At 46.6% G+C, this 15,477-nt stretch overlaps 1 protein-coding gene across 1 annotated transcript; it reads right to left on the reverse strand.

Moving 5' to 3' along the window:
- Positions 1–2,282: 2,282 nt before the first annotated feature.
- SERPING1 (serpin peptidase inhibitor, clade G (C1 inhibitor), member 1) lies at positions 2,283–14,671 on the reverse strand. Its single transcript, XM_008579933.1, has 8 exons — positions 14,572–14,671; positions 13,987–14,069; positions 11,927–12,371; positions 10,326–10,460; positions 8,761–8,964; positions 8,432–8,571; positions 4,845–5,064; positions 2,283–2,813 (listed from the first exon to the last, which is right to left on the reverse strand). Exons 2-8 carry the CDS (start codon positions 14,044–14,046, stop codon positions 2,560–2,562), a joined length of 1,458 nt encoding a protein of 485 aa, XP_008578155.1. The 5' UTR covers positions 14,047–14,069; positions 14,572–14,671; the 3' UTR covers positions 2,283–2,559.
- Between the last annotated feature and the right edge of the window lie 806 nt (positions 14,672–15,477).

Here is a 15,477-nt window from a genome sequence, read left to right on the forward strand (position 1 = left end):
GTGACTCTTGTTTGGTTCTCAGTTACAGCTGAGCTGCACGGAAGTCCTCCTACCTAGAATCTGGCATTCTGAGGTTTTGCCCAGCTAGCCTTCCCCAGAAACAGTTCACACAGTGAGGCAGAGCCTGAAATGCAGAGTCTGAGAATGAGGAACAGTAGTAGTTGAGTGACATGGTAAGAGATAAGCCATGAACACCCCCTGTGTCATCTTTCTTCCCCCTTCAGAAAGCCCTAACCACAACCAGAATATGCATGAACCAGAAAGGGCACAGGGACCATAGTTTAGGCTTTTGGGATGAATCTGATTGGTAATCAGAAACCAATGATGTGCCTGCCTTGGCAAGGTTTTCTGGAGGCCTGGGTGACCTTGCATCCTGCATTCAGCCCTGAGTTTGGCACCCCCAGCCGAGGGCCACTAAGAAAGGGACAAAGGACTAAGAGCTGCCAGCATGGCTGCAGTGCCCAGTTAGGTCAGTTACTACAGTCCCCCATGGCTCAGTTTCTCCTTATCATCAGGGTGAAAGAGGGATGGGGAAGCCAGATTCTGCAGTTGGCAGAAGTTCCCGGAGTGGGGCAGCAGTGGTATGAGCATATATGCTGGTGGCTTTGATTGCCTTAAGGAAAACATCCACCCTACAGAAACATCAAACAGAACAAGCTTGACCTGAGTTGAGATCCTACTTGAAAATCAAATCTTCACCTCATCGGGCAAATGCTTGATAAATGTGTGTGGACTGATGCTGAATCCCCATGTGTAGCCATGGGGGGGGGTACACATACCTCTGGGCTGGTTGTGGTTGAGAACTGAGTGCCTGGTGTGTGTGGAGAGAGCTGGGGGAGCGGTGAGGATGAGTGGAGTGGAAGGTCTGGATCTGTTACCTCATCAGCCAGAGAAGTGAAGGGCTAAATCCAGAAATCATGTTGGCACATTCAGGTTGATAACGCTGTAACAAGGAGAGAAGGGAAGGAAGGAAGGGAGAGGAGACAGAGAGACAGTGGGGGATCGAGAGAAATAGACAGAGATGGAAGTGGGGGGCAGAGACACAGAGGTGGGAGGAGAAAGAGGAAGAAAGCAGGAAAGGGCAAAAGCTGGAACACCAGTGAATCTATGAGTCTAACCTAGAAATGAGGAAAACGTGGCCAGAGTCATCTCCAGAGGTGAAAAGAATTCTAACTCTGTTAGAATCTGTCTTCCTGTCTCTCCCATCAGGCCGTAGGCTTTGAAGGCAGGCACTGGGTTTGTCTTCATATCCTCAGTGCTTAACATAGTGCCTGACACATGCCAGGCACACAATAGAAGTTTATCAAATAAATAAAATATTTTTAAAAGGCAGAATTTTAAGACAGAGGAAGGGCGGTAGAGACATAGAAGATAGTGGCTGGGAGCACGGACTTGAGTCATGAGGTGTTTTCAAGTTCCAGTTCTGCCGTTTGCTCTGCATGACTCTGAACAAAAATCAGCCTCTCCAAGTTTTCCATATAAAGTTACCGTGAGGATTAAACGTCTGCGAAACTCTTAGCAGACTGCCTGTGTACGCTGACAATAAAGTTAGCTACTTTATTGTTGTTGTCACAGCTGTTGTAGACAAATAAGCAAGATAGCGACTATGATAAATGGATTCCATGAATAGCCCCTAATTAATGGCTCTTTGCCCCATAACTCTGTAGTGCTTTTCCACTGTAACTCTAGGTTTGGCCATGTGCCTTGGTTTGGCCCCAGGGACAATGGTAAACTTATTTTTTTATTGCTATATTTATCATTACATAATGTAATCCTTTTTTTATGGCCCTTTACCAATTTCCTTGCTAACCCTCCCTCCCCCTCCCCCTTTCCCACTTCTGGTGGCCTCAGTTCCATTCCCTCCTTTTGAAAGTTCAATGAATTATTGTGACAATGGTAAACTTGATGCAAGCAGAGGTGTGAAAAGGAGACTGCCCATCTTTAGCTCTTTTCTTGGAACTGTGCACTGCAGGCTAGCCGGCTGGGAGGATGGAGGACACATGTGAAGAGCCAAGATGTCCCAGCTGGGGTCATCGAAGACCAGTCACCCCCAGTCACTATTACAGATGTACGAGTGTGCCCAGGAAGATCAGCCAGGCTCAGCTCACATCAGCAACACCACTTAGCCAACCCCGAGACTTATGTGAAATAACAAAGAGGTGCTGTTCTAAGCCACTAAGTTGAGAGTGACTTGTCACACAGCAATAGCTGGCTGATACAGGAGCTGCAGTCGCTCTTGTCCTCTAATATTGAAGCAGCTGATATCAAAGGGCAAATGAGAGAAGTCATCATCTGCCAGATTTTATTTAAAGCTTGGGGAACCTAAACCAGAGAAAGCTGCAAAATGTGATTTAGAGAGCATGACAGGGTCACAGAGAAGGGCTGATAGAAGCAGATCCCTTTGCCAGACCCCTGAGGGAGCCCTTTTGGTGGAGGACAGAGGACATCCGAGGCAGGAGGTGGCTGGGGACAAGTCCAGGCCAGCAGCAACAGAGCTGTGACTGGGGCAGCTGAGTCTTGCTGAGTAGGGGCTTGCCCTAACCTGGTCCCCTGCACGTCTCAGTACCTGGGGTCATACACCCGCCCCATGAAGACAGGGTACTTGTGCTGCTGGTCCCAGAGCACGAAGAGGAAGGGTTGCTGCACGTCGAACATCAGCAAGGTGCGGGCCACAGAGATGGAGGTGGCAGCAGCCGCCTCCACGCCTGTCTCTGTCAGCTCCAGCGCTGTCTGGTGCTGCATCGCAGACACCTGAAGATCCGGGTCCTCTGTCAGCCCGCACAGGTTGAGGTCATAAGCGAAGTCAAAGAATTCTGGGGCAAAACCAGAGAAAAACAGAGTCAGAGAGCAGCACGAAACCCTGAGCTAATGGAGACCTTTGTCCTGAACCTTCTGGGGGAGTCCTGAGTCCCGATACTCTCTCCCTCCTTCTCACCTGCTTGTCAGATTCTATGTCATGCCTCTGGTCCAGTTCATGGGATCCTCATCAGTGGGTCCAACCACCACTCTCTCTCTCAAGAGGCCTTGCCTTCCACCCCCCAAAACCCTTGAAAGATGTCCTTGGTTCCTTGTCTCTAAGGACCTTGGAAACAAGGTAATATAACAGACAGGTCATGTGTTATGAGATGAGATCATATACAAGGGTGGGAAGCTGTGAAATAATGAGAAACATAAACTGGTCTCTGCCATCGATTCCTGACACAGAGCTCCTAAAACCCTTGTAATTTTCTAAGCGATAGGGATGCTAGGAGCATCTTGTGTTCCACTATTTGTTCTTTGACCTCAGTTCCTGACAAAGAACTCCTAATCCCTTGGGATTTCCTTGGTGATAGACACATTTTTTTTCCAACTTTTTTTTTTAATTATTGAAACATGATTGTACATATCTGTAGGATACAGAGTTGAATATCAATACCTGCATGCAATATGTGATGCTCAAATCAGGACAACTACTATATTCAACCTTACATATTGTAACCATTTTTTGTGGCCCTTTACCCATTTCTCACTAACCCCCTTTCCCACCTCTGTTGGCCTCAGTTCTGTTCTTGATAGGAACATCTTTGGTTCTAATGAGGTGACTCTTGGTGGCTCCTTGATGGGGACTGGTCACCAGACAGACCAACCCATGATTAGAAGTGTGGAACTTTCAGCCCCACCCCCCATCCTCTGGGGCAGGGAGAAGGTCTGGACATTGAGTTAATAATTGATCATTCTCACATGATGAAGCTTCCATAAAAATCCCTAAAGTACAGGGTTTGGAGAGCTTCTGGGATGGCGAACACATCCATGTGCTGCCAGGGTGGCACATCCCAACTCCACAGGACAGAAAGCCCCTGTCCTCGGGAGGCTTCCAGACCTTGCCCTATGTATCTCTTCATCTGGCTGTTCATCTGTATCCTTTATCATATCTTTCATTATATAATAAACCAGTAAACATAAGTGTATTCCTGAGTTTTGTCAGCTATTCTAGCAAACGATCAAACCCCAGGAGTGGGTTGTGGGAAGCTCCAGTTCACAGCTGGTTGGTCAGAAGCATGAGTGACAACCTAGTCTCATGACTGGCATCTGAAGTGGTGGCAGTCTTGTGGTACTGAGCCCTTAAGCTGTGGGATCTGATGCTATCTCCAGGTAGACAGTGTCAGAACTGGATTGAATTGAATTGTAAAACACCCAGTTTGTGTCCGCAGAGAATTGGAGGACTGCTGGGTATAGGAAAAACACGCCCCCTTGTTTGGTGGCCAGAAGTGCAGAATGAGAGAATAGAGGAAAACAGTTTTTCCTATGCAGGTGCCATATACCAGGAAATGAGATCATGTGTTAGGCGGTCAAGTTCTGTAACAGGAAATGAAGGGACAGATGTGAACCTAGGTCAAAGGTTAGGGGACAGAGCCTCTGTTGCCTCTTTTAAACTCAGAAGCCACCAGACCCTCATATCCACATACTTCTTGAACATTCCATGGGGTGGTTGACTGTTATGAAATGTCTTTTGGGAAGGGGCACCCACAACCCACCTTGGCCACCTGTCCCAATGTCTATGTCATGAGGAACCACAGTGAAAACAGTCGGGAGAGCTGGAGACCTGGGATGGTGTTCTAGCTGGTTTGACTCTAATTAGCTCAAGGGTATGTCATGTAAACTTTGGGTAAGTCACAGAAAGTTTCTGAGTCTCAGTTTCCTCGGTGATCCAATGGGATAAGAGCACCTGACTCTCTAACTCATAAGGTTAAGGGACAACCTGAGATTATGAATGTGAAAAATATTCTAGAGAATGCTAACTGCATTTTAGGGACCTCCTTTTTTCTCTGATGGCCTGGAAGTAACCCCAAGCTGCCAGAGCTCACCCAATTTCTCCATGATTGACAGCATGTCCTGGCTGCTCTTCACTTTGATACGGGGCAACATCAAGAGAGTGGGTAAGAACTTGGACATTTCCAGCTTCTTCATGATGGCCCTGAAGACAGAGGGGCTGAGAGCCCGCTCTATGTCTTCAAGACGGTATTTCAGGTTCTGGGGCACCAGGATCACAAGGCTCAAGTTGTGGGAGAGCTGCAGCTGCCCCACCTAGAGAACAAGAGATGCCACTTATCAGTCTTCCTACGCCAGCTCCCACCTGGCCCCACCTTCTGTATCCCAAGGTTGTCTTTCAGTCTGCTGTGAAAAGTCTGTACTATTTCATCGAGCACCAGTTAGACCTAGGCTCCCAGACTTGGCCACAAAATGAAGATGCCACCTGGGTGAACAGTGCTGGTCTAACTCTGTGCTGGCGAGGGGCAGAGGAAGAGCACAAGTTTCTATTTTTTTTTTTTTTTTCCTTTTCGTCTTTTTTACTGACCGGTAACGGGATCGTAACCCTCGGTGTCGCGCCCATACCGGGGACCAGCAACGGGATCGCAACCCTCGGTGTTGCGCCCGCACCGCGCTCAGCCAGTGAGTGGGAACCGGTCTCCACATGGGATCCGAACCCTCGGTGGGAGCGCCACCGCGCTCCCAAGTGGCGCACTCTCCAGTGCGCCACCGGGCCGGCCCTGAGCACAAGTTTCTGATTACACCCTGGCTCTATCAGTGACTAGCTGTGTCATATGGGCAAGTGATCTGGTCTCTCTAAGCCCGGTTTCCTTTTTCCCATGTGTGTTGTGCCTAAAGTATATAACATGCACAATGCACCACCAAGCTATCAGGTGAGTCCCACTGGAAACTATGGATGAATCTCTACTACCTATGAGACTAAGTACAAACCTTTAGTGTGGCATTCAGGATTGTTCACCAGTTGATCTCAGCCTAGCTTTCCAGTTTGCTAGTAGAAGGACTTTCAACTGATGGCCAGACAAAAGTATGTGAGAAGTGCAGGACCCATGAGTTCTCAACTAGAAGCAAATTTGCTCCCCAGTGGCCGTTTGGTAATTTTGGTTGTCACAGCTGGCGGGGGGGCAGTGAAGTTTTGTGTAGAATCCAAGGATGATGTTAAATCTTTCAATGCACAGGACAGCCCCCCACAATGAACATTATGTGACCCCCAATGCCAACAGTGGCAAGGCTAAGAAAGCCTAGTCTAGTAGGATAGGAGACTATCATTAAATGTCATTATGGCTGAGGTTGAAAGATAGACAAGAATCTAGAAAAATGAAGAATTCAATGGGGCAATAAAGAAAATGACTGAAACCAATCAATTGTTGGAACCTGAGAAAACAGCCCGGAGGAAGCAGGTTCTAAACCAATATCAACTGAAGAGGATGGACACAGGTCCCTGTTGACATGGGCTTCACACAGGGCTTACCCATCTGGGCAGTATGTACCCTTCAGGTCCTATATACAGATCTTGAATCTTTGACCAAAAATTTACCATGTTGTGGTCTTGAATTTTCAAGCCAGAAGCCTCAGCACACCTGGGTTGGTAAACCTAACCCCCTTACCTGGGTAAATACCCTTATGTTCCAGGAAGATTTTAAATTTAATATGGGAATAGTAAAGTAAGCCAACTTCATAATATTAACACCAGGGGTAATCTGTGTGTTTGTTATTTAAAATAGTTCAGGGTAATCTGTGTGTTTGTTATTTAAAATAGTATTTGTAATTACTATGAGAATCTGACATGCTAGTTTTATGCTTTTAAGCAAAAATGCTGTAGGATAACTTCAATAAATTTGAGAATGACGTTGGGATGTCAGGTGGAAGTTAGTTTACTCTTCAAATTTAATTTTCAGTTCACAAGTGGGCTTTAGGTGCTGGGACGATATGGCCAAACAGAGTTGAATTCTTCCCTGTCAGGTATTTGATATGTTTAAAAAGAAAGTCAAGTATATTAAATTCATAAGGGGAGCTTGAAATGCTTATTGGAAAATTAGGTAAGTATGTTTATTAATAGAACAAATGGTTAAGGAATTTAATCTGTTCAATATGGCTTGCTTAAAGAATGAAAGTGTTTTTATATAAAAATTATTATAAATAATGTAGCAAGTTCAGCTTAAAATTAAAAGGCATAAGTTAAACTTTGATATTGAATTTATAACGTTATTAAATTAAATATCTGTTTAAAACACAAGGAACTGTAATAGTGGTTTATGGGCACAAAACTCTTCCTCCTGTGGCATTTCATATCAAACCTCAACTTGATAGCCTCCCCTCATATATTTGGAGTCAGAGTGATGTCCTGACCATGTCATATATATTCACTCTTCTGTGCCTTATACATGTGGCTCTGGTTCTGTTAAATGAGCCATGAGTGGTCATATTCATTGGATAGGGATGGATGGATAAGTGGATAAATGCATGAATGATTAAATAAATGAGCAAAGATGGTCAAAAGTCATCTTCTCTATGAAGTCTCCCTAGCCACTCATACTAAATGAGTAGCTCCCTGTAGCACCCACTACTTCATTCATTCATTTATTCAGTAAACATGGAATGAGCGCCTATTCTATGTGTCATTGTTCTAGGCACTGTAGATATAAAAATAAACAAGACAGCTCCCTGTACCCAAGTAGAGATGCAGTATCTCAGGGAGATAGATAATACTGTGATCAAATAAGCAAATAACATAATTTCAGAGGGTGGTGAGTACCATGAATATAATAAAACAGGGTGATGTTACAGAGTGAGGATGAGGCTACTTTAAAGGGCAGAAGGGCTCTCCACCAAGGTGACCTTTGAGCTGACACCCAAGTGACCAGAAAGAATAAACTACGTGAAGATCTGAATGAAAAAGTATCCAGGCAGAGGGAAAAGCCAAGCTGGAAATAAGCTTGGCATGTTCCAGGAACAGATACTCAGCCTGGTACTGAGACACTGGGTGTCTCCCCTTCTTTTCCATCTCACAAGTCTGTGTCTTGATGTGCTAATGGGGCAGCAATATCTGGTCACTGGATATGAGATAATTTACTAACTAGAATCCTCCGAGCTCCATATTCTGTCATTCCTTCCTCCCCACCCACTGAAATTATATTGTTCAATTTCTGCTAAGGAATGTAAGCCATTTAACACACGTGTGCACACACACACTTACTAGATATATGCACATACATGGATAAACATATATACAGGTGTATGTATGCATATGTGTGCTGTACATAGATACACACACACACACACACACATGTACAGAGGACTTCTTAAGCCACCAGGTCTCCTGCTGGGTTGAATGGAAAGAAGATAGATGCACTGAATAAGAAAATGACTCACTTTTTGCCATTTGATTTAGTAAAGATGAATGAAGAAACTTTAGAATACTGTCTTCCAGCCTAAAATACACAATGCCTGTCTCCGCCACGGCTAGAGAGAGGAGAAGGCGAAAAGATAGGGTGGAAGTATAGATGGGAAGAGTAGAAATGATAAATTCGTAAGGGTATACCCACAAAGGATGGGGCTACAGCAGAAAAGAAGTCAGGACACTCAGATGGGACTGAAACAGGAGTGGAAAGGGTCAAGAACTTACCTTGGCCTTCAAAGTTGGGTCAGTGAAATGGGCCACAGGATACTTCTTGCTATACATCATGGGCACTTTTACCACAGAGTTCTTGAAGTGAAAGGGCTCCATCTTAGTCTTTTGGTGATCAAATTTTGTTTTCCACTTTGCTAGAGGGAAGAGAGGGTAGCTCTACTGCAGATAGGGAAAGGATGAAGAGGAGCTAAAAGCCCTGTTAGCAAGGAGTGGGACAGGTACACTGGGGTCCAGCTGTGGAACTTGGGACTGGGAGGACTTTGAAGCCAAGAGGAGAGGAAGGATCCAGAATGGGAAGACTACCCGGTCAAGGGCTCCCTTACCATTCATGTAAATAGCATTGAGAAGGATAAGGCGGGTGTCAGCGGGCAGGCTGTCTAGCATCTGGCTGATCTTGTGGTTGGTGTTCTCAGCCACCCAGGTGTTGATGAGCTTCAGGTTGGCTTCACTGTCATTGCTCAAGACTCTGGGGCTGCTGCCATACAGGCTCTGAGAGGCGTTCCTAAAGATTTCCCTTATGGCCAGGTCTTGGGGGGGACAGGTCAAGAGAGGAAGGCATGAGTCCTTTGCATACTCCCTCCCCTTCCAAGTGCAAGCTTTGAGAGTGAATGGGCTTTCTATGGCTCTTTCTGTTCCCTCCAATAAACACAGGGGTCTGGCCCGCTCTTCTTACAGATGCAGCAAGTGAGGCCCAAACAGAGCAAACCCTGAACTTAGAGCAAGAGAACTAGTCCTAGACCCTTGCTGGCCCTGCTTGCCATGTAACCACAGTTTGGCAAGATAACTCTTTGAGATATTAACTTCCATTTGCCTGTACGAGTATTTTCCCTCTTTTCTTCCTGTAATTCAGCAGGGAACAGACTGCTTCTTGGCCTCAATGGAAGTTCACGACAAGGCTACCTGGCTTTTGCTCTCCAAAGCCCAAGTCCACTGAAAAAAAAAATAGTGATTCAAAGAGAAGTTTTTCCTGGCTGAAACAGACCAAAGATATTTGCCCAGGCTTCACTGATGCTTAAGTACAGCATAAGAACAAGGCTGGGTGGGAGGGAGGCAGAAAGCCCTAAAATACTGAACGCAGTTGTATTTTCCACCGACCTAGCAAGACAGAGGATAAAGCTGATTTATAGTAAATGCAACATTTCTTGACGGCTATGAGCCATATTTTTCCCACACTTAAAAAGAGGGTGGTTTTTAAGTGAGTTTTTTTTTCTTCTCTATATTTTCTGTTTCCTATAATGAATGGATATTGCTTTCATAGTGTAAAAAAAAAAAAAAAAGGAAAAATGTTTTTCCTTTTTTTAAAAAAGGGGAGTGAGACTAGATCTGTGGTTTTCAAACTATTTAAAGCAGCATAACTGTGTTTTCAAATAAAGTCATGTCTGAAGCCCACGGCCTGCGGTGAGGCTGGGTGGGATCCCAGAGACCAGCTGGTCCATCTCTCTCTCTCACAGGAAGTGGGGCCCCACTCCCCACCACACAGCCTCCCTGATATTCACCCTCACCACGACTCCTGAAGCAGCTCTGCAGAACCCTAGGGCTCTGGGGAACAAAGCTGGAAAACAACTGCCTTATTTTAGTAGTTTATTATTATTATTTATTACTATTGTTTCCTACTTAATAACATAATACACATATTTTATGTATACAGCTCTCTAGCCCTATCTATTAATAAATATATAAGAACATTCTTATTCTAAAAGGAATTGATGAAAACAAATGACTTGCCTAAAATCTCACAAGGAGAACAATCCAGCTCCTGGAGCCACCTGATACTTCTGCCAAGGCCCTCCGTCATCCCCTCTTGTCCTCTCTTTCCCCAGTGCTGGGTCCCCCTTCAGAATCCTCTCAGGACCCTCCTCTGCACTGTTGTCCCTCCCTGGGCACTCACCTGGGCTGTGGAAGATCTGAGACACGGAGGTGACGCCTTTGGATGTGAAGGATTTCAGGGTCTGGTGGACACAGTCAAAGTCTTTGGGGTAGAAAAGGACATTCTCCAGGTTTCTCTTGGTGCTCTCTCCAGCCCCTACAACAAAGGGCAGAGATGAGGGGCACTTGCAGGAGGACTGGGAGACCCACTATTTGGGACTAGGGTTGAGGTACTAGGCTAGAATGTTCCCTGCTATGGAGGGGATCGTAGATCATCAGAGCTGGAAGTATTCTTTTGGGAGACAATACATAGACATAAGTCAGAAAAACAGAAGTGGGGGAATTATTAATAATCACAGTTAGGCTTTTCCAGGGCTTTGAACTCTCCTTCCCCATTTCTCCACCTGTGTAAATCCCACTCATCTATCAAGGCAGGTCCACGTTAACTCCACATTTAGCTGGTTTAGACTTACAAAGTTTTGCCCTATAGTCAGAAACACTACATTGATATTTAGAGGAGAAATTGGAGAACCATAAAAGAGGATGGATGTTCAATACCCTTCCAGTTAGTCATTCATTATTAAACATTGAACCAAAGTCATCGTACATACCTTCTGTGTAATGATAGCTAGAATATATTGAGTACTTACTTGGGTTGTTCCAAGTATCTTAAGTGCTTCTCTCATATTATCTCATTGAATCTTTACAATAACCCTTTTACAAAAGGACAATTACTATCCCATTATACAGATGAGAAAACTGAAATTTAAGAGATCAAGTAGTTTGCTCAATTTAAAGGCGCAGAGCTAACAAGTAGATGATGGAAGTAGGATTTAAGCTGCATCTTTTGGGCAATAAAGAAATTAACTGAAACCAATTGACTGAAGGGTGCCACCCAGTAGATATTTGGTAATGTCTGGAGACAATCTGGTTGTCATAGCTAGAGGGTGGGGTGCTACTGGCATCTAGTGGGTATGTTAGGATTGGGACTCCAGAAGAAAGGTTCTTATATGCGCACTGTATTGTTTTTAGTAGCCTTCCTGGAATTCCCCTTTGGGGGTGATAGCACTCTCTCCTCTGCTTGTAGTAATTTGTTTGTGACATTCCCAGGGTAATTACCCCATGGGATTTGACAGTAATCCCTCAAGGAGGCAAAGGTATTAACATTTGTTTGGCAGCACTAGTGTATCTGCTACTTATTCCTTTGAGGTAGTATCACCATCTCTATTTTACATATAAGGACTCAGGCTCAGAGAGGTTCAGTGATCTGCCCAAGGTCACACAGCTAGAAAGCAGCATTACAATAACTCTACTCTGGGTCTATCTCTGATGATTTCATCTCCCTTATTGCCTTACCTTGCCTCAGACCATTGTTAGTGGCTGGGACCCTGTTTTATATGTTCTTGTGTAGTCCACAGGGTTTTTACAAGCAATAGTACCTATTAAATCATTGTTAAATGAAGTAATGCTCAAGAATGGAAAGATACACATCACCATTCCCCACCATATACAGCCCATTTTTTACAGCTTCCTCCCAGAAGAAGGTGTAAGAGTTGTCTGGGTCGGTGACCGTCACGGGAGAGTCCAGCATATGACCTGGAGAGAATTCAGTCAGGGTCTTACCGAGCAGGACCTGGGTGAGGAGGCTGGCGATGCTGAGTGGGGAAAAGATAATGTTGGTCTCGGCCTTCTTTGTTGTTGAGAAGGTGTAGTAGAGCTTCAGGGAGAAATCTATCAAAGCCTCCCTCAATGTGGCCTCTGAGGAATGACTCTCCAGATCAGAGCAGAGAGTGACAGGCCCTGGGCAGTAGGGTTCAGTAGTGGTCGGTATAGGAGACTCTGTTGGCAGCTGGGTAGTTGGTTGGATGAAGGGTTCAGTGGTGTATTCATCAGTGGTATTCACAGTTATTTTGGTGGCTGAGCTGGTTGTCCGCAAGGTGGAAGTCTCTATGACTCCAACACTCTTGGAGATCTCTACCTTGGAGACATTCCCTTGGCTTTCCCCTTGCAAGCTCTCTGGATTCTTAGAGTTGCGGTTTGTAGCATTTGGATTTGAGGAGGCTCTATCCTGTGGGTCAAAAAACTGAGTTTCACCTTTCCTACTGTGACGCACAGTCCCCTCAAACACTCAAAGCAGGAAGAGAAGGTGCAGATGTGGAAAACGTCCCATACCAGAGAGTAATTTCTGGCACAGCCTGGTAGATGAGGGGCTTGCCTGGGGCCACCTCCACTAATTTCTTCAGAGAGGGGGCAATACAGGGGATGGGGATGGGTGCAGGGATATTTTCTTCAGAAGATGGGGGTAGTTGGGTGTCCTGTTATCTCTGACCAAGTAGGAAGCTGTTTTCCAATCAGTGGAACTGATTGCCAATTGCCATTTATCTATGTTCTTACAATTTCTTATAAATATCTATCCATTTTAACTCACTCACCTGGCCTGCATAGACTTTGAATTTGTAGCCCCTGCTTTAGCACAGTGGATTTTCAAATTGTGGGCTGCAATCCATTAGTGGGCATGGAAAACAATTACAAAAGGAAGGAAGGAAGAGAGGAGGACAGGAAAAGAGGAAGGGAGACGGAAAGAGAGAAGTAGTACAGGCCGGTAGCTCTGAGACAATTTCAACTCCCAAGGGATATTTAGCAATGTGTAGAGGCATTTTTAGTTATCCTAACGGAGGGAGGGGGAAGATGCTATTAGAACCTAGTGGGTGGAGGCCAGAGATTCTGCAAAACATCCTACAATGCACAGGACAGTCTCTCAACAATGAATTATCTAGTCCCAAAGGTCATAGTGTCCCACTGAGAAACCCTGTATTATGCCCATTTGGCAGATAGAGAAACTGATGCTGACACACATTAATTAACTAGCCCAGGGTCTGACAGAAAGGAGAGGGAAAGCTCGGAGTCAACCAAGGTCTCTGAGTCCGATTCCTTGCTCATCACTACATCCTCTGCTGAATTTCGAAGGGCACTGCAGATGCCAACTTCCACACATGCACACGCACACACACACGCGCACACACACATGCACACGTGCACACACACATGCACACGCGCACACACAGGCACACGCACACGCACACACACATGCACACGCACACACACATGCACACGCGCACACACAGGCACACACACACGCACATGCACACCAAGGCCAGCACTCACTTTCCCCCTGGGCTCCCGCACTTCCTGGCCTTATTTCTTATTCCTGACCTCCCAGACCACCAGGACCTCTCACTGCTCTTAACCCCCACCCAGGCCCAGGTGGGTGTGGTACCCTTCCTATCCCGTTTTCACAGGCCCCAGCCTATGAAGCCAAATCCTGACTGCACAGCTCAGATTTCTACAATAACCCCTTGCTTTTACATCACAAAATGCTGGCCACCTCCTTGCCCTCTGTGACCTCCTGCCAAGCCTGTTTGGTGGACAGGGAGGGGTCTATTTGTTTTCCCTTTTAAAAATCAGGACAAGTAAGCTGGAAGAAGTGACTTGCTCAAGGCCACACAGACAGAACGTAGCCCGCAGCGATGAGAACCTGCTTCTGAGTCCCCAGCTCTTTCCAGGCTCTAGGAATGCGGGTACAGGGACCACACTCGCTGGCGCCAGGAGGAGCTCTCCCCATTCCCCGGCGCCTGAAGGGTTAATCATCCATCAGCTTCTCGCCCCTCGAAGGGGCCACTTACCCCAGCCAGCAGCAGCAGCAGCAGCAGCAGGAGGGTCAGCGGGGTCAGCCTGGAGGCCATCTGGGCGGCGACGTCAGCCGGACCTGCGGAGCCAGCCAGTGTCCTAGCCAGCCTCAGCCCGGGAGCCCCGGAGCCCGGGAGCCGGGGACCTCCACCCCACCCCGGGGCCCGCCCCCATTCCGTTCCCGGCCTGTCTCTGAGAATTCCCTCCTCCTCCCTCCCGCGGCCACCTTCTCCCTGGCTCCTCCCTCTGTTTTGTTTTCCCAAAACCGCTTCCCCTTCCCGGCACCGGCTGAACCTTCTTCCCCCACCCCCAGCCCCAGGTCTTCGTCCATCTGTTCAGTCAGGGGGTCCTGCTTTAGCCAAACAATGAGGCCAGAGGCAGGGGGAGGGGAGGTCTAGAGGGGGCTGGGCAGGACAGCCCTGGGGGGGAGGAGGAGGCGGCAGAAGTCTCTAAAGGAAGCGAGCTTGTAGAGACCACAGACGTAAAAGGGGTCAGCAAACTGGGGAAGGGACAGAAGGAGGTGAGGAGACCCCCCTCCCCAGACTTCTTCACTCCGTGCCCTCCACCCTCCAGCACCAAACCTGCTCCAAACTCCCAGTCACTAGGCAGCTCAGTACAGAGTCGAGAGTCCCGCAGGGTCAGGGAGGGTGGGGTGTGTGTGTCTGGGGGGGTCAGTCTTAGCTATTGGCTGGCCCAGGACACTGCCCAGTTACAAATTAAGGATGATTGATCGCTGGTGTGAGTTCCTGTAAATCAGGATGGGAGGGACCACTTGGTCCAGCTTTGTGGGCCAGGCCAGGAATTTAGCCCAAAGCCCTTCTGGAGTGGGGTGGGGAGATGGTGGGAAAGCGCAGGTGCAGCTGTCAACTCTACAAAACCAAAGCTTCCTGTTCCATCTTATGGATCATGATAAAAACAGCATTGACACAAAAGGTGCTCTGCAGTTGACAAGGAATGAGCTTTTAGGGAATTGCTCGTATCAGTTGATCCTCAAAGTAACCCTTGGGAAATAGGCCCCAATTGTGCCCACTTGATAGTTAGGATACTGAGCCTTAGAGCTGTGAAATGTCTGGCCCATGGTCACCCTCACTTGGACATAAGCCTGGACTTGGACCCGAGTCTCCTGAGGTTCTAACATCTGCCAGCCCCCCTCCCCGTGCTCTTTGGGTGTTCTTCCATTTCTGCTTTGAAGACCCATAATCATTGGTTCTTTCTTTGTATAACAGACAAGGAATCTGCAAGCAAGCATTCACTTTAATAAAAAAAAAAACTGAAAAAAACAAAGCTGCGGTCGTGCCACAATAGACCTGGCAGTGAGACCCAGTTTGCTGTGTGACCCCAGAAAGTTGCTTTCCCCCTTGGCACTTAGCTGTCTTCTCAGGGTTGCCAGATAAAATACAGAGCACCCAGTTAAATTAATTTCAGATACACCACCAAAGAAATTTTTTTTTTTTCCTTTTTGTCTTTTTTTGTGTCTGGCAACGGAT

This window comes from Galeopterus variegatus, unplaced genomic scaffold, assembly GCF_000696425.1.
Source record: "Galeopterus variegatus unplaced genomic scaffold, G_variegatus-3.0.2 Scaffold1983, whole genome shotgun sequence".
Classification (NCBI taxonomy): domain Eukaryota; kingdom Metazoa; phylum Chordata; class Mammalia; order Dermoptera; family Cynocephalidae; genus Galeopterus; species Galeopterus variegatus.